The sequence below is a fragment of the Atta cephalotes genome (assembly GCF_000143395.1).
Source record: "Atta cephalotes unplaced genomic scaffold scaffold00043, whole genome shotgun sequence".
Lineage (NCBI taxonomy): Eukaryota > Metazoa > Arthropoda > Insecta > Hymenoptera > Formicidae > Atta > Atta cephalotes.
The window spans coordinates 1,278,277-1,301,822 of NW_012130107.1; the positions used below are offsets into that span (position 1 = coordinate 1,278,277).

The following is a 23,546-nucleotide window of genomic DNA, read 5'->3' on the forward strand; positions in this document are numbered from 1 at the left end:
CTTACTTTACTAAACTTAACGTTAAACTTAACTTAAAGTAACTTAACGTAAGAACGTTAACGTTAACCGTTACGTTAACGTACGTTACGTAGTAGTGTGTGTGTGTGTGTGTGTGTGTGTGTGTGTGTGTGTGTGTGTGTGTGTGTGTGTGTGTGTGTGTGTGTGTGTGTGTGTGTGTGGGTGTGTGTGTGTGTGTGTGTGTGTGTGTATGTGTGTATACGTATCGTCGCCAAAGTTAATTACTCCGTGATCAATTAATCGTTGGTTTTAGATTGTTCGAAGGTGCTTCACATCGACCGCGGTATTCATCGTCCTAACGTTGTTAGGCGGATTCGATGAATGCGCGGCTGAACGATGGTCACGACAAATATCTAACAGCGAATGGATTCCGCTGGCTAATCCAGGGACTGCATCCGCTCAATTGCAGCGAAACAACGCGGAAAGCGGACTTTTTTCTAGTAGCACGCATTTACCGAATCCAATTCAAACGATCTCGTTACCGCCCGCTTTGCAACAGCAATACCAGGAACAGCTGATTCAGCTGCAAAAAACGCAAGAGAGTATTCAAAAGCTCCTTTTGTTGCAACAACAACTCAAAGCTCAGCAACAACTTCTTCAAGTAAGATTAGTTTTAATGTAGAGAGAATGCAAGATACTTTTAAATTTATTTTTTATAAAAAATTTCATTACATAAACATTGAAGAATTTGTTTTTTTATACAGCTTCCTTTATAAATATTAATATATTTTTTTAAAAGATTGAAGCCATATTTATATGGAAAAAAATAAATATTTTAGCAAAAAATTTTTATATAAAAAACACATATTTAAATGTATTGTTTAAATATATATGATACAGATATTATAATACATTAAGTTTATATATAGCAAGGTTTAAAAATTGTATGTAATTAAACTGGTTTCCTTTATTTCCCTCAGCTAATTTTACATTTATTTACAGACTCAACCGTTTCCGCCCGGCGATTATAGTAACACCGAAGATGAGAAACTACCGAGTTCCTTAGGTAATTTGCCATCGGCACCTGAATTAGAGTCTGAAGCTCTGATACCCCCGCAACCAGCTTCAGAGGCACTTCCGCCAGTACATCCTCCCCAGAACTTTCAAAGACCGGGACAAGCCTATCAGAATCAAGAAATGTCAAACTTGCCCGTTCAGAGTCAAGTTACACTGCAACACAATCAAAATTACGAAAATGTAGAGAACGTGCAAATAGGACCGCAAACTTATGTAACGAAATCGGGAAGTCACAGATCAGATGGAAAACGTTTGAAAGGGCAAGGATTACCGCAACCTTCTCTGATTGGAAGCATGGGCGATGAGGAGGAAGAGGTTCGTACAATAAAATTCTCACGTAACTTTCTTTCCGACAAATTAACAAACATTGAGCAATTCTTATCTCTACGATGTTAGATTAAATCAGAGAAACAGAATCAGAGCATGTAAAGAATATTCAAGATTCATGTATCAACCAAGCGAAACCGGAACTAACACACAAATAAAATCATGAATTTGATCTGATTTCTTAAACACAAAAGCGGAACTTACGATAATGACTGATGTAAGCAAATATTAGATTTTACAAAGAAATAAGTAACAAAGTTTGATTTTTATCTTAAATTTTATCATTTATAATCCTTATTATACATAATTTTAATAGTTATTATCTGTAACAATAATACATATATATAATAATAACAATAATTCAATATACAATTAATATTTGATAATGCAACAAAAACAAAAGTTAATTGTGTCAATATTTTTACCATACTGTAAAATATATGTTAAATGAATATTTTATAAGTATACCAAGAAAAAGATATCATTAGATCTTTGATTTTTATTAAAATATTCAATAGTCTTATATTAGAAATAACATTTTTATAAAAAATAAAAGATCGATAAATCAGAATTGAAGATACGTACATTTTCATAGCAGTAAATGTAATATCTTGTAGATTCAACTAGTATATGTCCCGGCGGAAACATTAGCGCAAAGAGGTCAATCGAAAAAGGGTCGCGGAAGGAAACAATATCCTGTTCGTCAACAGCATTCTCAACGAGAGAACCAAGCAAGTATCGATCAAACTTCTCTTTCGCCCGATCAAGAAGCCTTCGCGCGGCAAGTATTGCAGCAAATTCAGAAGGAACACCAAGAGACAGCGCAGTTCCTAAAGGAGGAACGCGCAAAAGAGTTCACTAGATTGAACGAGGAGCAGAAAGCGCTCGAACGGAAAACACGATTGCAACAAGAGGCTCTTCAAAGAGAGCAAGAACTGTTGCGACAAAAAGAGGCCGACAAGAAACGAAAAGAATTGGAAAGGCTGGAGGAAATGGCGAGGCAACGAGAATTGGATCGAATTCGTGATGCTAGAGAAAAACAGAGACAGGAAGAGCTCGAACGACGACGACTTTCTGAACTTCGCATCAAGGAGGAGAAACGCCGCGAAGAGGAAGCCAGACAACGCGAAGAGAAACAGAAGTTAGAGTTGGAGCAGCAGAGAATTCTGGAAAGTCAACAGGAGGAGCAATTACGGGCCAACAGTCCAAGTTTCCAAAACACCCAATCCCAAGCCTTAATCCGTGAGCAGCCACGTCGCCAGCATCTTACGGATGGCACCAGGATCAAAAAGATTCGCGGCAGGCAACGTCCACGAGTCAATCAATATCAGGAACAGTCAAATCATCATGAGGTTACTACCACACCATCGCCTAATCAGCCACCCCTCTCTGTTTACATGGGCAGTTCCACATCCAGATTAGATACCGTCAAGGTTACTGATGTCTTAAAGATTTTAAAAGATGCAAAAACCATTGCCGTTTTGGAGAACATCAGTTCCAATAGCCCGCAGGTATTCGTGGGTCCATCAAACCTGGATCCTCCTTATGGTTATGCAAAGTTCGATCTTCCCTACTTGTCATCGATCGATCACAACAGGGTAGAACGCAAAGTCGACAAACTGCCTTTCTTCGTCGCTCCGTTAAGCTTCGAACCGCCCCCAGGTTATTCTAAAATACCTTTCCCAGCGCCGCACATTGGTTCTGTCGTTATCAACAACTTATCGGAAACATCCTCGGAATCGAATACTCAGGAGGAACAGAATTTCAATCCGACGCCGTTAATCCAGCCGAATTCTTACAGTGACGTTGATCAAAGCGGAACCATCGCTACCACCGCATCCTACGATTCCTCGATCACTCAAAATTTTTCCCCGGAATCTAGCAGTCCTAAATACGAATCCGCTTATTCAACACCGTCTTCAAGTTCAAAGTTTCGATTCAGACAATATTACGACAATAAGCCGTCTCCTGTCAGCACAGCATACTATGACGAACAATCAACCACGAAAACAAAGCCGAAGCATTATTATGAACAAGAATCTACCAAACTTACTACTCAGCCTCCGAAAGTCGATACGACACCTAGCTATAGACAGGAAGTAATCTATTCTAGTACACCAAATTTCCAGGACAGGTCAGTAAGTTCACACGATCCCTCTACAAAAGAGCAGGATCTGGCAGCCCAATTAGCGCTCATCAATCAAGAGCTGGGCCAACAGCAAAGAGAACCTCAGAAATACATCGCTGAGCAATATCATTCCCAGTCCAATCTAGGTGAATCGTACGATGCCAATGACGTCAGAGGGCCAGTAGGACCAACACAATACAATTTACCAGCCGAATTACCACCAATCTCTCCGCATTTACCGGGTTTGGTAAATTCTTTGTTAGACAAGCAAGAGAGGAATCTTCCTATTGCTTCGACACCACCAGCGACAACGACCACCACTACGACGCCAACAACGACTACACGTATAAGCTCCACAACTTATAGGCCACGAGGAAGGTGAGTGTAATTTTTTTCATAATATTACTTTATTATTTATGTAACAATTTTTTAATATAATTTTAATATAATTTTAATATAATTTTATTATATAAAATATCTTTTTATTTAAAGTTTTGAAATAGATATTCATATTAGTCACAATTTAATATATAATTCATGTTTAATAATAATTCAAGTTTCTGTAATGTTCTTCAAAGTTTTCTTATTGATTTTTAAGTACATACGTGTCATAATTTATATCGTGTTAGAATAATATAAAATTTTTCCACATAAAATTCTTATGCTATTTTATCGAAATTGATGGTTTAAATTTAAGTAGAGCGTAAAAATTTTTCAATCGTGAATGTCAGTGGGACGTTAATATATTAGAATTATATCTGATCATGGATAGAAGCAGAATTGTACCTACAAGAGCTAGAACGACTCAAGCACCTGGTAATAGAACGGAAAGACCAACCCGAAGACCAACATATAATCGATCCAAGTCTAGATTTACGACTACAACGGAAGATTACCACGATTCCTCCTATGAACCAACGAAGTCGAAAACGCCGGAGACTACACAGAAATATAATGCAAACACAGAACACAGAAGACCAATATCCAGAACGCAAAAGTTCAGAAGTCGAGATAGAGCGAATTCCCAGTCCGCGGTACTTTTTTAATCTCATTTATTTTTTATTCGTCATCAAGATTTTGAAAGAAAGAAAACGTGAAAATTCCATATTTTCAGATACACAGAAAAAATGTTTGATATTTGTGATTATCATTATATGGTAATTAATTATGATAAGGAATTATATTTTTTATAATTATTATTACCTATATTATTTATAATAAAATGTAATTTTAACGTCAAGATGACAACAAATGATGTTAGCTTGCTACATGGGTTGTTATTTATGTAAATATTGTTTCTTAAATTTGTCCAGGTTCAAAATCACAACATTCAAATAGCTAACTTCGAGAACTATTCTCAAAGAGATTCGCAGAGTAATGTATCTCCCGACACGTACTCGCCGCCGAGCGGACCTTCTGGTTTCCAGCAGAAAGAAACTCCTTTGTCAGGGATGAATAATTATCCGGAGAATTATCCAACTGCTCCCATGCAGACCGAGAATTATCCGCCATTGCGCGAAGTCCAGCACAGCACGCCTTTAGTATCCGATGATTATTCCAGGAGTCAAAACAGCCCTCAAGAAACGCGCTATCAGCAACAAGACGCAGTATACGATCAGAATGATAACTTCCAGCCATCGGGACTCGAAAAGACTCCGGTGAACGGATTCAATTATCAAATCGAAAACGAGAATTCGGACCAAATGATTTCCCAGAGACCCAAAGAATATCCGCGTTACCAGGAAGAGACCAACTATAATCTGGCCACGACAGTAGACCCACAAATAACGTCTAGCGAGGAACATCGATATTCTCCGATTTATGAGATGCAAACTCAACCAGATTATAATGCCGGCAAGCTCGAGAGTGCAGCGATAGAAACTGATCCAAATGCATCACCGATTTTTGTTCCACTTCAACAAAACAAACAGGAGGATTACGAATTACAGATTCCCTCGACAGAGACGTCGTTTATGGAAGTATGTATAATCAAAATAATATTATTTTAATGTTATACAAGTATTTAATTATATGTTTTAAAGACAGTTTTATGTAATGAAATTTCACCAGCAATATAATACGATTATAATTTCTACATATAATTCTAATTAAAGATTTTATACTATTAATACATAAAAATAATAAAATATTACAGAAATGTTCCGCAGAAAATAAAATTTTACTATACAAATTTAAACTTCATTAACTGAAATATATAACTGATATATTATAATAAATTTTTTAACATTTATATAAATACTACATGCATTTATATAAATATTCAGAAATACTCTCTATAAGATTTATATACTTTACTTTCTTTATATATATTCTTTATATATATTTATGATTTTTTAACGTGCAAAGTTAAAAAATATCGTTATAATTATTTCTGTTCCAGATCACCACGACTAGCACAACCACTCCAGCGCCCGTAATAATACGTCAACGAGTTCGAGCTCGTCTAGGAGGCAGTCGCACTCCACATCACGACTCCGCGATTCAAACGCGACCCCGCGGTTCTCAAGATGAGTACGTACGTTTCAGCGCTGTGAACAATGATTCCGGTCGTAATACCGGTCATCGGCATCGCGATGGATCGAGGACGAGGACACGCGTGCGTCCGCAAAGTCACGGGTCGCAGGTACAAACCGAGGGTAACGAGTACATAAAGATACACTCGACACAGCAGCAAAAACTGGTCGCCACAACTATACCGCCATCGACGACAACAACCACGACAGCTCGAACAGTAGAGGAGGATCTCGATTACGGATTCATAAGGCCACCGAACTTTCAACCGGTGCATCCAGTGCATCCAGTGGATACCAGATTCCAAGCACCCATTACATACAGACCCGCTTTGTCCGAGGTACGTTCCACAAAATAATAGAAAAAAGAAACAATTTTACATAGAAAAATAAATAAATCTTTAAACAACAATTTTTTCTGTACTATTTCCAAGAATTTTCGTATTTTAAGAAGAAATTATAGTAATTAAAAAATATTTGCTGTAATAATATAACCTTTGTCCCAACTAGCAGTTTTTAAAAGTATATTTTTATTTATATAATCCCTCAATCTTCGATATTTAAAATTTTTCAATTCTCTTAATATATTGTCCAAAAAGTGTTTTTCACAAGAAATCTAAAAATGAAATTTTCATGTAATGCTCCTCCATCAATCATTCCTTCAATGTATTGTATAACGCAGAAAATGTTTAAAATCAATTTTCTAAAAAGCTTGAAAAATAAAAACAAAAATAAAAACTAATAAATGTGCCATAGATACAGCACTTCCTTTCCAATGATGAGACGGCGGTGGAATCGAGTCCGTCACACATTTTAAAAAATCGTCCAAAATACCAAACCACAAATCGTCGTCCAACCACGAAAATATTCACGACGACAACAACGAGCACTTCGACGGAAACTGTACCTGTTGCGACGACGATACCAGACAATGTTATATATACTACAAAATCGAAAACAAGACCGGATGAGCCAAAGTCGACGAGATCACGAGGAAGAATTCGCCGGCCAGGGAAGAAACGTATTACGACAACCACGGAATCCGGCCTCGAGGCAAACAATGAATTACCGCTAGATGAAAACTACCCCCGAATAACGTCACAACAGCTGCCGGTGACAGCGAGCGGACAGCAACCTCTCTACGAAGACAATTTCGACATCGCGCCGCAATTTGTGCCAAATCAAAATAGACCGACACAATTTTACGAGGAAAACAGCGAAAACGTAAGTAAATTCTTTCGGGATCGCGTTGTGAAAGAATAAATACTAGAATAAATAGATATAATAAAGAAAAGTTACGAAAAGGAAGGAAGAAACTTTTTTCTCATTTGTAATTTAGAATATCGTTTCTTTACTTCAAACGTGACACAGTTAAAAAAATAGTTTCCTAAAAAAGGGAAAAAATTATTTTTCAACTTGACTGAAAAAATTATTAACTAATAATATCGACAAAAGAATATATACTTAATATGATCAAATATCATTTTCGTTTTACAACCCTTTTTAAATTATGATGATTTTGAACGACTTCTTTTAAAAATTATACTTTTTTAGTAGCAACAATTAAAAATTATACTTTTTGATAATTTTCTATGAAATTAAGATAGTTTACTTTTGATAATTGATACAATATTTACTTAATTTAATGATAATAATTCGAAAATTACGTTTTCTGAGTTGTATCACTTTTAAAGTAAAGGAACAATTATGAAAGCGTGTTAAGCTATTGCTATAAATATTTGGCTAAATTATTATTACCAATATTTTTCTACGAGATATATCACTATAAAAAGAAATATTTAAAACTAAAACATCTTTAAGTGTTTAAAAAATAGAATAAAAAATAAAACATTTTAATATCTTAAAATTAACACTTCTTTCAGTGATCTCACTCCTTTAAGCTTGCTTAAATGTAATGTGTATGTTTCTAGTATCCGCCTCAAGAATTTGTTCTAAACTTCGGTAATCTGCCGGAACAAGTGTCACAACGTGAAGAATACGATCAGACCCAGCTGGCTAGTATTTCACCGAAGAAGTATAGCCACTCAAATCCGGATGCGAACGCGCAGTCCACCAGTGACATTTACGGCGCCGAAAGTCAGTGGTCCACGAAGCTGTCGAAGACATCGTTCCAGCCGAGCTTCGCCTCGAATCGCGTGATTGATGAATCGAAAAGAGGCCGAAGCAAAACCGATAATGATCAGGAGAATAAAAACGCGCCTGAGATTATTACGGCTGGACCAGAGGTATCATCGGTAACGATGGTCGTTTCCTCGGACTATCAGAAACATCTAAACGATGCTGACAATACAGACACAATGATGGATGGTTTCGGATGGAAAACGAACGCGCAGGATCACACGGAGAAATTGAACGTTACGACAGTGACGAATTTAGCAACAACAATACTTCAGGATCAACCTCAAAGCGATAAGGAAACATTGCCAGAATCGCAGGATTCGAGCGATCAAAATGAAAACTTTACGAAACAGACGGATGACAATGCGAGAGTGATAAAATCTGATTCTCTTCCCGGTAGAAAGGTAAAATGTTCTAAAATATTCTAAAATAAAAGTATAGAACAATCTAATATTTTTGCAAAATAAATAATTAACGTTGTCAAACAAATAACATGTAAACAATATTGAATTTGAATGTAGCATTAAAAGGACTAATTATAGTCTCGCACTAATTAAATGGAAAATTGAATCCCGATAAATTGAATTAATTTTCACAGCTTATAATAGTGAACAAGTGAACAAAAGATGTTACAAATATAAGGCTCAATAATCGATAGTTTTAGAGTTATGATGTATCAAGGTAAAACTTGTGCTCGCAGAACACTTTTGATATACCATAGTTCGAAACATTATTGAGTCTTTTATCTATGACATTCTTCTTCACCACATTACAAGCATTATATTTAAAAACTAATTCATTTCACCAGGATCCAATATAATTAGTACGGAGTTCTTTAAATTATCTGAAGACTGAGAGCCTTTCTTGTGATATTCTATTCTGCAGAAGACAATGTAGAATAAATAAAAAATTTATTTTTCAGACTCGGAAAAGAAAAGTTCGCGTGCGCGTAAGACCTCTCATGGACGATTTCGTTACCGCCGAATCTCAGCACTACAATTCTGCGGTGAACAGTCTGGTTCAAGATCAATACAAGTACAATCCGATTCATGACTCGCGGTTCACCACCGCTCAGCCGATTGCAACAACTGTTACCATAAGTAGCACGACAGCCGCAGAATCGACCAAAAAATCGCTTCTTCAGGATTTTCTGGAAAAGATGTTGAAGAATGATGAAGTCTCCATTCCGACTCGTATCACTTCGATTACTACCGAAATACCTGATTGGACGATATCAACACCAATGACGACTCCGTACGTTTTTTCTGATGATGGTCAAGTTACAACCTTGAAAGAGAATTACACACCGATCGATACGACGCTGATAGCGAATATTGATGAAGAACGCGTTACAACAGTAACTGAAAATTTAAACGAATCAAAAGATGAGTCCTACGAAGCGATAACTACTGAAGCGCAAAAAGAAGTTAAGCCAAAAAAATACAAGAATTCTCAGGAAGACAAAAGCGAAAATAATTTGGAAAACGTCGAAATATTTAATCAAAGATATAACCTACCATCAAATTATCCCGATGGATTAGGAATCTCGAAAAAAAACGAGGATAGCACAACGAAATTGACTGGCTTTCCAAAGGAAGATAAAAAATTGAGTGCCATCAGTAAAGAGAAGGAACATATAATGACGTTAAAGAGACAAGAAAACGAAGATAACGAGGCGCACCCGAAGAATCATAAAACCGAATGGAGCGAAGTAAGATATCTGGTGGATTTCGATAGGTCACAAACTACGATGAATTCATATACCACGACGCCTATCCCAGGCATCGTTACGCGAAACGAGGGCGAGAGCACTGTGAGAACACTCTCCGATTACGTGAAGGCTATCTTCGACAGCATGAAAAATGCCGAGGAGAATGAGGAGATCGCGAAAGTGATCGAAGCTAAAAGTGAGATAGATAATTATAACACAAATAGTACTGCTTTGGCCCACGCGAGTATGAAAGAAAGTAAAGAGATCGATCGAAAAGCCGCCACGACTAACTCTCCACAGGATATTTATGCGACGCAACGTGTTGAGGTTGAAGAGAATGAGATAAAACCTAAAGAAATACAAGAAACGACAAAGGAGAACGCTATTAATTTCGAAACGATCACATTGATTCCAGACACGACCACGAACACGGCGATATTGTCTGAAGAGACCTTAATAACAGAACCTTCCACGACGACCACGAAAACATTAAGTAGACAAATGGATAACATATTTAGGACGAACTCTACAATGCTGGGCAAGGTCTTAAAAACTTCGACCACAACGAAAGTGTCTCACATGACAGAGATTTGTTATAGAGGTCGATGTGTAATGACAAGGCCCAAGATGGATGATGCTATGATGAGATGAGGAAAATTCGATAATTCGGTTGTGGGATTATTCTTAGCACTTTCCTGTCCGATCGTTAAAAGATAAAAAATGTAAATGGCAAGCAGAAGTTTCGAGAATTGTTTATTGAATATCTATTATTGTCGAAAAACAGTAAAAGATATTGAATAATTTAGCAACATTTTCTATATTAATATGTTTGCAAATGATAATCTTTACTTCTTACATATTGATTTTAAATAGCTCTGAAAGCTTCGAAGAACGAAATAAAAAACTGAAAATTGAATAATTCAATTGAACTTTATCGGACAGAAAAGTGTTAATTTTCGCACTTTTTGCATAACTTTTATTTATTAATAGAAATATATCGTATTAACAAATCGAATTTCCAAAAGTCGTCATGTTCATCAATGCCCAAAACTACAATTGTATTTTTATATTTTCTCAGATTGCTTCTCGTACATAGAAATACACAAAATCTTTTAATTACACATCAAATCATGAACAAAAAATCTCATTTTACGTCATAAAAGATAAATTAATAAATTAATTGACCAGCTAAATTATGGCGCAATAGTAGAATAGTGAATTGATCACCAAGTTTTACACATAAGGAATGATCAATATTCTCCTCTCCAGGCCTTCATTTAAAGAAGATATTTTATTGCTGGGAGATATTTTATCATTCAAGATGTCGCGACAAATTATATGTGTCGGAGGATTAAAAGCAAAATACCAACGTGATATCGGTAGTGAAAAGAGATGTCCCCTTCTGGGAAATTCTGCGTCGCCGACGGCAAATCGATCGTCTGTCGCGACGCGTGCTTATAAAAAGGGCGTCGAGCGTGTGCCGGCGTCCTTCCAGCGAGATCGAAGCGCGGAAGCTCGACCTGTGCGAGTAATGTGTAGGGAGCTAAGTCTATTTAATTTAACTACATACTTGTGTAGTATACGTGTAAGTTAAGCGTGTGAGTATTTTAATAAAGATACATAAACGCAAGAAAACAAAAGCATTTTTTTGTTTCTTCCTCATTTTCCTAAGCAAATCCGAATGCAAGATATTTTAGCCCTTTTACTTATTTAATCTTCATCCGAAAAAGAGAGATATAAATTTTTTATAAATTCCTTTAAGTACAGATATATTAAAAAGTTTTTTTTCGTAAAATTTATAAGTGAATTAATTTAAAGGTTTAGATTTTACGTTGCCGTTTCTAGTAACTTTTTCTTACTCTTAAAACAAGTTTCATCTCGCGCCTCGGTTAAAACCTATCCTTATATCGCCATCGATCGGCAAAGTTCAACCTCCCTCATATAGATGGTGCTACGTCACGGAGGGGTAGTATTCCGGTACCGGAAATACGATGGGGGATGCTTGTAGGGATCTCACCCCTCGTTGTGATCGTGCAAGCGGCTAGGTGGCACGATAGGCGGTGAAGGGTGAGGAGTGACGAGGCCGTGAAGAGAGGTGGGTGCAACGAAACCGTGGGTATGAGGGTAAGAGAGAGGCAAAGAGGGAGAGGGCGGACGAGAACGACGTAGTGAGAGAAGTCACAGTCCAGTTGAGGCGCAAGAGTCCTCCGGCTAAGGACTACGGTCCCTGGCAGTCCGGGACATTATGCCAGGCGGCGAGGGGTCCTCGATCAATCTCCTCGACCACCATCATCGCGCGTCGACTGCCGCCACCACGACGAACGAGTGCGCGAACGGCGACGATGTTAGGACCGCGTCATCGGCGACTAGCACCGGCACGACCTTCACCAGCGCGATGACGAGCGCCCTAGCGGGCGACGGTCTCCGTCGCAGAAAGGTCATACACGCGGCCCGAGAGACCCTTGATAAGGGTGAGTCAGGCATCACTTCTTCGTCCCTTCGCAATATCATCGCGTTCCTCGTATCATCATCACTTACAAAACCTCGCGCAATCATTCATTGCTGCGGATACTTAGCCCCGAATTCCTTTTGACTTTCTGGTGCACGGATATCAGGATCGATCTTCCTTCCCCATAATGCAGCCTGATAAGTGGAACATTCTCCGATCCGTTTCCTGGCCTCGTTTAATGAAGTAATCGTAGAAAAGTAAATCAATGTATTAATATCCAAGCAGAACAACAAATTACGATAAAATAAATCGTAAAATTGAAAAGTGACTTTTTAGTGATCGTTTTGGAGTTATTTTGATGATTTGTGTTCTACTTGAATACTGATTTACAAGTTATGATACCATGTCTCTCGATCGCGTATGCGTGTCGCATTCAATATTGCAATTAGGTTAAGAGATAGATATCATAGATAAATTTAAATCCTACAGATCGAATCTCACTTGCTGCACTGAATTTATTATTAAGCTCTCCTAGAAAAGTACCCAGACATTTCAGAATACGAACGTTTTTATATGTAGGTATATTAGTATTCATTGTACGTATTTTAATTTGACTCATACGTTGACGTAGTATTAATTATTAACGTTAATTATTAAGCAACACATAAACATACATTCATGCGATTACTTTCATATCTTTGCGTTTCAATGGTTTCATGGATATATTTGGTATGCTGGATTAATTCTATTGATGTATCTGATGTACATGACGAGACTCATAAATAATACATAAATTTTTGGGGGAGATGATTCATGCGGTTTCCATGCGGCGATACAACAAAATGACATCGCGTTCGATGTATGATGATAAATATCTTTAAAAAAAAAACATGTTTTATGTTATGTTGATTCCTTTTGATGACCTCAATGTTTCTAGACCGCCATGTTGCAGTTACACTTTCGAAATGGTTGCTGTTATGGCATTTATGCGGGTTGATATAAATATATAGCGGATACATCGAGATCCTTTCGCGTGATAAAACATGAAATAGAAATTATTTCATGTTTAATCGATAGCATCTTCTTCCCAATACATAACATACCTGTCACGAAATTTGAATTTCCTGTTATACACGTGTATAATGGTAAATCAATGTCAAATGTAAAATTATTATATTTTTTTTCATTTCTTCCAAAATTATAAAAATAAGACAAATCTCTCTAAAACATGTCATAAATTTATAAAATGGACGCTTGCGTATTGATAATAAATTTCATACAATAATATAATATATATTACTATTAAAATATATTACTATTAATAAATCATTAAATAGGAGAGAGGGAATAATGAATTAATTATTATTAATAATAAGAAAAATAATTATTACTTCCTTCTTCGCTATGTAATAAATAATAACAGAAATAAATTTAAAATATTTTAATCAAGAACAAATTGAAAAATATTTTCTTATAAATGATGGAAGACTTCGTAATATAAGATTTTTAAGTATTTCATAAGCAATTGACTTATCTAATATGGATGGTCAGTCTTGTATTATATAAAAATAGCTGTAATCGACGAAATGCTGCACTTTTGTGGCCAAATCTCACTTCTATGCCTTGCTCGTTTTAACATTTGACATACTTTATGCGCCCACTGAAGTTACGTAAGAATCCTTCGCACGTGGGCTGAATGCAATATGTGTTACATGTATGTATGTTTAATAAAAATAGTTCACTAGATATCTACAAAATAATTGATACGTACAATTCAATTATAATATTAATACATATTAAACTTCAAATTAAATATATTTAATAAAAAAAACTAACGTATAAAGTTAATTACCACAAAATTTTTAGTTTACATAGAAATAAATTCGGAAATTGCGTACAAAGCAAAAATAAATTGTGATAAATGTAAAAATATACCCATTCTTACATAACGAATTGTTTTTGTGTTTTTTTTATTTTTGTACGTAGTACTCTCTAAATCTGAATCAGTGGATAATCACTGATGTCAGTGCCAAGTATGCCACTGGTAATCAGTGAATAAATGAAAAAAAAAAAATGTGAGGTTCCTAATCCAGCTAATCGTTATTATGTGATCTAATTAACCTTGTTATAGTGCTTAAATTCAATGATTATGGTATTCGTAAACTTAAATTTCTTCTTGCTGTTCTGAAAAACTTTATGAAAGAGGAAATTTCTGATGGACAACTAAGTTAAATCATCCCTATCCGTTAAAGAAGTAAAGAAGAAGTTTATATAGCGTTGTATTTCATTGAAGTGTACGATAACTACATCGTTAAGCCGATATTGCAAAAAGATCGAAATTAACGCGAATATCAGTATTTTAGTTATAATATTCTTCCTTTTTTAGTCGAATTTCACTGATTATCAGTGCCAAGTATGCCACTAAGTAATTAGTGACTATCCATTAATTCAAATTTAGAGAGTAAAGATGTCTCGGATATTTATTTACAAACACTCATGAATATCTTTAAACAAATTTAATTACAGAAATTAAATTTGCTTAAAAAAATTCTCAGTCTCCGGAAATATTTAAGGCATTGAAAACATTTACAATATCATATTTTGGATACGATAAATGTCAAAGTTACGTAACGTACTATTTTAGATAGAAAAACAATGAAGATCATTAATTTAGCTACTTTAACAATCGCGAAATTTTCGGTTTTATCAAAGTCCTAAGAACATTTATTAACAAATTTGATTAGTATAAAATTCACATGAGATTAGCTGGGCAATGCGAAAACAACATTAACCTGAATTCATTTGGCACGTGACACGAAATTTGCCTAATGTAAATGGATGAATTACATTCTGCCTAGTTTTATATACATATTTTTATTTTTTCAATATTATTTAATTTAAATATTAATCGTAAACTTAAATTTGGCGCGGTTTAATTAATTCCAATTCAAAGGAAAATTTTAGATGAGATAAATTTCTATACTGCGTTCTTCGAGTTGTCTAATTTCGGATATTAAAAGGAGACAACTCCGGCAATGACAAAGTTAAAAAAGTTTGAAGAATCGCCGGAGTTCTTAGAAAGTCCAATTCTCAAAAGACACAAAGCGAAGAAGAACGCTTAGCATTTGTTAATGCTGGTCCCAATCTGCTACTTGAATACGGCTACTCGACCTGTTTTTGATCACATCACAATTGCACATTGAATCGAATGATGTGACACTCTGTGCATTATTTGCATTGTGTGTTATTCACTGATTGTCGATTTGAAACAACGTACGTGGGTTTAAAATGACGAAACGGTGTCACGATTTCAATGCAAATTTTAGTGAATATAGTTTTTCGTTTGATATCTGCGGTTACAAAGAATTTGTAACGATGGGTGAAAATCTCATTATTCAAGATGTTACTTTTTATCTATAAATGATTATCTAACGAATTCTTTCATATTAATTTAATATTTTTTTCAAATTTAATTGAGATTTGCATTATATAATATAAAATCCTATTTTTTCTTAATCTTATACATTTTTTTTCGATGTTATAAATTTCTTCTTGCTATTCTGAAAAACTTCATGAAAGAGGAAATTTTTGATGGACAACTAAGTTAAATCATCTCTATCAGTAAAAGAAGTAAAGAAAAAGTTTACATAGCGTATATTCCGTTGAAGTACACGGTAACCTACACCGTTAAGAAATTGCAAAAAGAATTTATAGCTTGTATAATATATTTTGAATAAGAAAATTATAATATATATATCGTAATGTAATCGATTTTTATTTGGCTTCATTAGTCATATAATACGATCGTAAAATGCTTTAATGCAAAATGATATTAATATAGTTTAATAGATAGATTCTTTCGCATTTTTTCTTGGAAAAACTTTAATTAAAACCTCATTACTTTAATAAAATCACGTTATATAATGATTGCATTAATATTTTATTATAAAAAGTTTTATGACATTTTAAATTGACTTCATTTTGTATTTTAATTTTTTTACTTCAAATCTTTATATAATATTAACTATTTTTGCTTTAATAAAAACTTTATTTTATTTTTTAAAGAACGTATAAAACAAGCCAAATGTAGATGGAATATAATAAATTTAATTTTAATAAGCTATTTTAAAAGAGCTAATATGAAGAACATATAATTCTACTTAGATTATTTTTAATTTTTCTAAAAAAAGATTTTAACTTTTAAATTTAAAATATGTATATAAAAATTAAGGATAAAATTTTTAACATGAAGATTTATATATTCAAGGCGATTTTAATATAAGAGTGATAACTAGATTAACTATCTAATATGATAGAGTGAAAAGAAGAGAAAGATATCTAAAAATAATTCTATTCTACTCATACGTTTTAACATAATTCTATTGCAACTATTTGCAAAGCTTTTTCCTCAAGAAAGCGCAACATGAAAAAGCTTTTATAGTTTTATAGATGCACTGGAACGCCTTCAAGTTTTTCACTGTTCGATGTCATCGGACTGCAAGTGTAAACAAAGTGCATTGATCTCATTCTGGGTATACCAAGTCGATGAAGCATGACTACTCGAGTAAAAAAGTATTTGTGTGGCACACAAATGGTTATTCGTAGGGGTGCTTCATCGATTTCAAGAATAGAAGACTTGCCTGTGATATACTTGCAAAATATATAAATTTTATTAAAAATTTTAATAAGAAAAAAGTAATTAAAAATGTTATTTGAATTAAAAAACGCAAATAAAATTGATCTCAATCAACGTTAGTAGTAGTTTCCTGTTAATTTTTCTCGAAAGGATTATACTGTGCAATATATATTGCGTAAATTGAAGACAAACAATCTTCCGATGATTTCGTGCAATTATACGTGAAATGATTTCCGCACAAATTGCGGAAAAATGTGAGACATGCTGCTAGGTACTGTGATGAGACAATACGATTTTTTTATAAGCGAGAATTAAAAGAGAATTTCTCTTTAAAGTGATAAAAAAAATTTATAGATGATAAAAAAACAGTAATTTTGAAATATTTTGTATTTTAGTAATTAAATTAAAATTAAAATTCTATTAGCTACTTGAAAATATAATATTATATTTATATATATATTTACGTTTTCTAATTTTGTAGAAATATTTAAATTTCAAATTAAAAATAAAAAATAAAATAGATTAATATATTTTTTGCTAAAGAAGGATTAATGTTCTAGTTCTAAAGAAATCAATAAATAGTACATATAGTATAAGCATAAAAAGAGAGAAAGAGATTTTATCAAATATAAAAAGAGTTTATATATTGTAAAATATATGTGTATTAATAAAATCTAAATTTTTTTAAAATTTACATATGTCTGACATAATTGCCGCGTAAAATAATATTTTCTTTAAATATGATGTCTGTAATGCGTGCATCAACAATGTTAAACGGTGTCTTTAATGGAAAGATTTCTCGTTTGAGGTAGTCATGTCTGCGTTTTGTGCAGCACCGTCCAGGAGATGTAGATAGCGTACACCCCGCGCGAAAGTATAGATATATACATCTGTACGTACGCTGTGACGTAAGAGGGATTCTCTCTCTCTCCATTTTCATCCCCTACTGAAATGAGATGCAGTAGTATAGGTATAGCATTTCAGCAACGGTTCATCCGAAGGGATTCGGAATGGGGACCCTCCGAAGCAGCTTAACCACGGCGTATATTCTATAGATTTCAGAGGTGCAAATTTCTGACCTTATGGCTCGCTAGTTATTAATTATTTAAATAGTTTCCGCGCGAACGCGTGCAGTTGAGGCGCATTGGAGCATTAATAATTAAGAGAGTAATAAAACTGACAGAATGTATTAATTTATTTCTTGTATAAAACATTTTACTTCACATTTTACTAAAAAACTTACTTTACATTTTATTAAAAAATATACATATATACATATATAATTTATTTGTGAAAAATAAAAATATTTTGTGAATAATTTCTTCTTTCGTATTACATAATATTTCGTATTACATAATGTGTTTCGAGAATATTTCTCTCTCTCTCTCTCTCCCTCCTTCTCTCTCTCTTTCAAGATATTTTGAATAGACTGAATAGTTTTGGGGTTTATAAGGGACGAGAAAAACCAATATTTGCACATGAATTATCTATCTCGTCATAGTGAAAGAAGAGTCAATATTTGCGCTTAAATTATGTCATACGCTAAATTTTCTTTTTTTCATCTATCTAAATCTATCTAAACTTTAATACTGGTTTTTTAATTGCATACAAGAATATAAATACAAAAAATAAAGAAATGAAAATTGATCTATAAAGAGATCTCTTATATGAAATACTATAACCTAATTGCTTTGATAATATCGCACGTGGAATATTGCACGTGGAAATCGTGAAAATCATAATTCAAATTATATTCCTGTTCTATGAGATAACAGGGTACAAAATACTGAATAACTCAGGTATGCGCTTGCATTAGCAATCCTTCTAACTTGACTACCGTTGGAACTTTGCCATCATTTACACTACATTGTCCTTACATTATTGGAGAAGTTCCAAAAATAATAATTTTATAGAACAACAATTTCAAGTTTATATTTATTATTACAATATTGCTCATTGTAAAATCAAAATTTTGAAAAAGAATCCTTGTATATATTCAAGAAATTTAATAAAAATAATTAGAAAGTAATACATATATATATATATATATACTATTTTATATATATTACTATTTTATACATTTTATGCAAAACTTTGTATATTATTTAATTCATTTTAAAGTACTTTATTTAATAATTCTTTGAAATTGTAGATACAATTGATTATTTCTTCGCATCATACGGTTATAGTATAACTTACTAATTAAATACCTAACTAATTGGTCACATTAATTGAACAATAATAAAAATTTCTAATTATTTAGATAAAAAATAAGACAAATGGAAACTGAACATTAAATGTCTAATGTTGTATAAAATTTTGTAAAAAAAGATCACAAATACTTCATCTTTTCCTATAAAATTCTAGTTTTTGCATACTCAAAATTTACTGACGTTTAACGACAGTATATCTCGATGAGAGCTTTAAAGTTTTGCGGTTGACATAGATGGATGTCCTTCTTCACGCCTACACTAGATACCTTCGACTCCGCTCAAAGTAATCGCACATACTTTATCTTGTCGAGGAATTTTTAGTCATTACACGTTTTCGTGTATGCGAGATTAATGGCGCATCCTTTGCAAGGCGTATAATTTACTACCCGGTTTTCGTTACACGTGTCTGGAGAAACCGATTCTTACCACATCAATTGACTTTAACTGTAGTTTAATTGTTTCTCTGTTCCTTTCTGCAAACAAGAGAGAAATCAAACTACGACTGAAATTAACTGACGTCAGTTACTCTTTACAAAGTATACAAAATCGGAATAACGAATACTATCGTTAAATTATCAAAATAATAGACTGAATATCTAAAACCATATTTTTTCTTCCATATATTATATAAATTGTATTTGTTTTATGTAAAAAATAATAAAAAAAATTCTCAAGTACTATAAATTATCACTTTTTATTTTTCCATTAGCAACATATATATTGTAGTTTCTTAAAAAACATAACAAAGGAAAAAATACTAATGATGAAAATCTAAATTTATATTTATAGTACTTGAGAACTTTACACGAAGAAAAAGAAATCGATGCCCTCTTTTCCATTAGAAATATACGCGTGATTGCGATTTTTATTATAATAATTTGTAAAATTTTCAACACAAAAACATACAGATGATCTATATAAGGAATCATCGTTAAATGTTACAATATGCATAAATTTATTTTCTCGAGTAAAGTCGAGGTTCCATCTAAATAATTTGAAAATCGATTTAAAAAAAGAATAGACACCCACATGAAGTTAAGGCGACATATGCCGATTAAAAAGAGAATCAATAAACGAAGTTACACACGTGTCATGTCAATAAATAATCGAGAATAAAATTAAATTTTGCAAAAACTGTACATATATCAAGACTTGAAATGAAGACTTTCATTCTTTCCTAAGTTTTTTAATTCTTAATTTAAACATGATATGAATTGACGATATGTCTGATATAAATTTAACGATCTCATTGATTATGAATATGTCTTTGTTTATAGCATCCCGTCTTTTAAGACGAAAAATACCATGTACAGGCCATTTAATGACCCCCCGCCGCCTATGGATACAAAAGGTTCCTACTCAGGTATGTACTTAAAGTATTTTTAAATTAAATAGAAAGTCGAAAGTTATTTTTATAGATATAAAAGATAAGGAAGGATAAAACTGTTAAATATTCGCTCAACGTCGTGGATAATTCAATTTCGCGAATGGAAGTCTCGAAATTCGTATCTTTCAGTCGACATCACACTAGCAATGTAAAACTTCATAACTTGTTGGTTGAAAGTAATGCTTAGATTAAATAACTTAATAAAGATGTTCTTGTGAATATGGAATTTGACTTGAAATATTATTTGACATCAAATTTAACGAAATATTAGTTAGCAAACGTTTTGCTGCACATAATATTTTAATTTCGATTATTTCAGAAATTTACAAATTCCGTCCAAGATTCGAAATATATATCGTATCACAGTAATTTTGATGTAACAAAAATGTTTATACAGATCAATTATTTCAAACGTTAAAAGAACAAGGTATACGCTACGTTTCATCGATCATTCTATATGAATTATTCTATATGAGTTTAATATGCGAATACTTTATACTGAAAGACAATGTTAGTTGGTTCTGGTAATGCAATATCGTTTGTATAATATCCTTTTAACACTTGACTGCCGTGGTCACAGCAATAACGTTAGTGTCTGTGTGATGCCATTAGCGAGAGGTACTCAAGTATGTCTATTTTTTCCTCGTATACGTGACTATCTTCATCAATCATTACATCTATACAGCGTGGTTGAATAATATCACTGTGACAATCTAATCTGACAAAAGAAACACATTGACATATATAACTAATAAAAATACTAAGCCTGAATTTTATTCTTCAATTCGTTTCCTTTGAATTGAATCATCGAATTAAACACTCTGTAATAATATCGATCATATATGTTAACCAAGCTATTAGTGGATACTGAATAGCTTTACGTGTATTGCGATGTTTACTCTTTTTATAACATTGTTGATTCTATATCATTTTGTTTGTTCTTCTACTAATCCGTCTTGAATTGCGGATTCGATTTTTGTCGTGTTAGCACGATGTGAAGTGAATTTATCTGTAGTGAATATGTTAGTTATGAAATATTGTTCACTTATAACGATTTTAACCATTTAGTAAACGAGAATTAAAATAAACTGAAATTTTATTTATCCAAATGCGTATTTCAAATAGCGAAAAATTTTTTTCGAATTCAATTGGATTCAATTAGATTCAATTGAATACAATTGGATTGAAAAACTGCATTTTCTATTCAGAATTTTGAATTGAGCAAATTTATAGAAAAAAAAAGAGAAAGGAAGAAAGGAAATTATTGGAACAGTATTATTAAAATGTATTGTGATAAAGAGTAAATCAAGAATAATGATATAAGTATTTTCTTGTATAATGCAGGAATAATCAATATATATGTAGGATTATTTAGTTATATATATGTATATTTAACTATTTTTTTCCCTAAATATAATATCGATTTTATTTTACTCGCAATGATCTCTACATCTAGTCTTAACGCTCGAGAATCAGAATAAATTGGCTGAAATCCAACTGGTATAGTTTGGTATTGCCAATTCGGGTACAACGATACTCCGATAATACTGTTGACCTAGTAATGCACGTAACTACTTGATCACAGCACTAAACTTACGAGTTACTTTTTTTCGGTCGTGTTGGAAATCATCAATATTTCATGAAACAACATGTAAGATTATTGAACTATTCCTCGGGGAGTGTATTGAATGGATTTATGGTAGTCGAATAAACTTGACTATGCTCTTTCAAAACTTTTTCTTTGCAATCTTTAACAATTACCGATATAGATGTAAAATAAAAATTATTTTTCAAATTTGTACGAATTATTTTTATAAAATATCGTATTTAAATTGTTTTTAATTTATTATTATATATTCGTATTAAAGTATATCGATACATATCTATATATATTAGGTGTAGAAAAAGAAATCCATTATTGTTCCATTCAATTTCAAAAATAATGGATTTCTTTTTACATCTAATATATATAGATCTATCTATACATAGGTAGATAAAGAGATTATATAGAAAAGTAGACGTTGTAAATTCAATCACATTTTCTGTTACGTAAACTACACAAAAAGCTCCAATAATTTGACTTTTTTAGGAATGCGATGTAGTCATGATGTTCCCTAATGGGGCAAACGACGAGACCTTGATGTGGCTTTTAGGTCGGCTCCGGGCTGGAACCCCAGGGCTAGTAGTTCACGTGCGACATCACGCCTCGTCGGACAGTTACGGGTTTTACATTACGGCACCATTTAACGTGTAAATATTCAATTCTCGATAAAGTAAAAGATACATACTTTGAAAAATCAAGTGTGCAATGCATGATTAAGAACAGCCACATAGATAACTTTATCGGCTCATAGTCTGCTCAAGGCCGCCGAGGAAGTACATCTTCCAAAGTCCCTTAGGCAAGAATTCGGCGGAGGATTCAAGGAGTTCGTCGGCTCCGAGGCCAACTGCTTCGAGGGCAGCGACGACGAGGTCCGATTCTTTACTACCCAGGAAAGGCAGTCCCTAGTACTGCATTTATTAAACACTTTGAGGGCCGGTCCTCAAGATCTTCATAGTTTAGCCGGTCTTAAGATGGTGGAGGGTCAAGCAATTATCCCAAAGTGCATTTCATCTGGTATTATTTCTCAGGTGTGATATATGTATATTAGTTTTGTCATACCAAGTTCACATCTTCTTCGATGAAATAAGATTCCTTGAATCTCGTCTCATCAAAGGGAAACTTCTGTGACACGATATGTGCTTTCATTAGGTCTTCCCTCTTCACGAATTACCCGCGTTAGAGAAACTGCAACGGAGCTGGGTCCGCGCGTTCCTCAGCCCCCAACCATTGGACGATATTTGTAAATATTTCGGGGTGAAAATCACCATGTACTTTGCCTGGCTTGGCCATTACACCACCGCTTTGATCGTTCCAGCTGCAGTAGGTGTCATATATTGGGTATGTATATATATATATATATATATATATATATATATATATATATATA

General features: G+C 33.5%; 2 protein-coding genes across 2 annotated transcripts in view; both read left to right on the forward strand.

The window, feature by feature from the left end:
• The window catches only part of LOC105622343, a 17,166-nt gene extending 6,644 nt beyond the window's left edge, over window positions 1-10,522 (forward strand). The window contains exons 2-10 of the mRNA XM_012203761.1: window positions 272-619; window positions 961-1,350; window positions 1,980-3,868; window positions 4,263-4,524; window positions 4,804-5,469; window positions 5,892-6,362; window positions 6,778-7,245; window positions 7,953-8,564; window positions 9,083-10,522. Of these exons, the coding sequence (XP_012059151.1) occupies window positions 272-619; window positions 961-1,350; window positions 1,980-3,868; window positions 4,263-4,524; window positions 4,804-5,469; window positions 5,892-6,362; window positions 6,778-7,245; window positions 7,953-8,564; window positions 9,083-10,522 (6,546 nt within the window). The remainder of the gene's footprint in view (window positions 1-271; window positions 620-960; window positions 1,351-1,979; window positions 3,869-4,262; window positions 4,525-4,803; window positions 5,470-5,891; window positions 6,363-6,777; window positions 7,246-7,952; window positions 8,565-9,082) is intronic.
• A 1,594-nt stretch (window positions 10,523-12,116) lies between these two features.
• LOC105622344 (anoctamin-8-like) overlaps window positions 12,117-23,546 on the forward strand; it is a 19,928-nt gene continuing 8,498 nt past the window's right edge. The window contains exons 1-5 of the mRNA XM_012203762.1: window positions 12,117-12,342; window positions 20,447-20,532; window positions 22,646-22,806; window positions 22,911-23,187; window positions 23,309-23,497. Of these exons, the coding sequence (XP_012059152.1) occupies window positions 12,117-12,342; window positions 20,447-20,532; window positions 22,646-22,806; window positions 22,911-23,187; window positions 23,309-23,497 (939 nt within the window). The remainder of the gene's footprint in view (window positions 12,343-20,446; window positions 20,533-22,645; window positions 22,807-22,910; window positions 23,188-23,308; window positions 23,498-23,546) is intronic.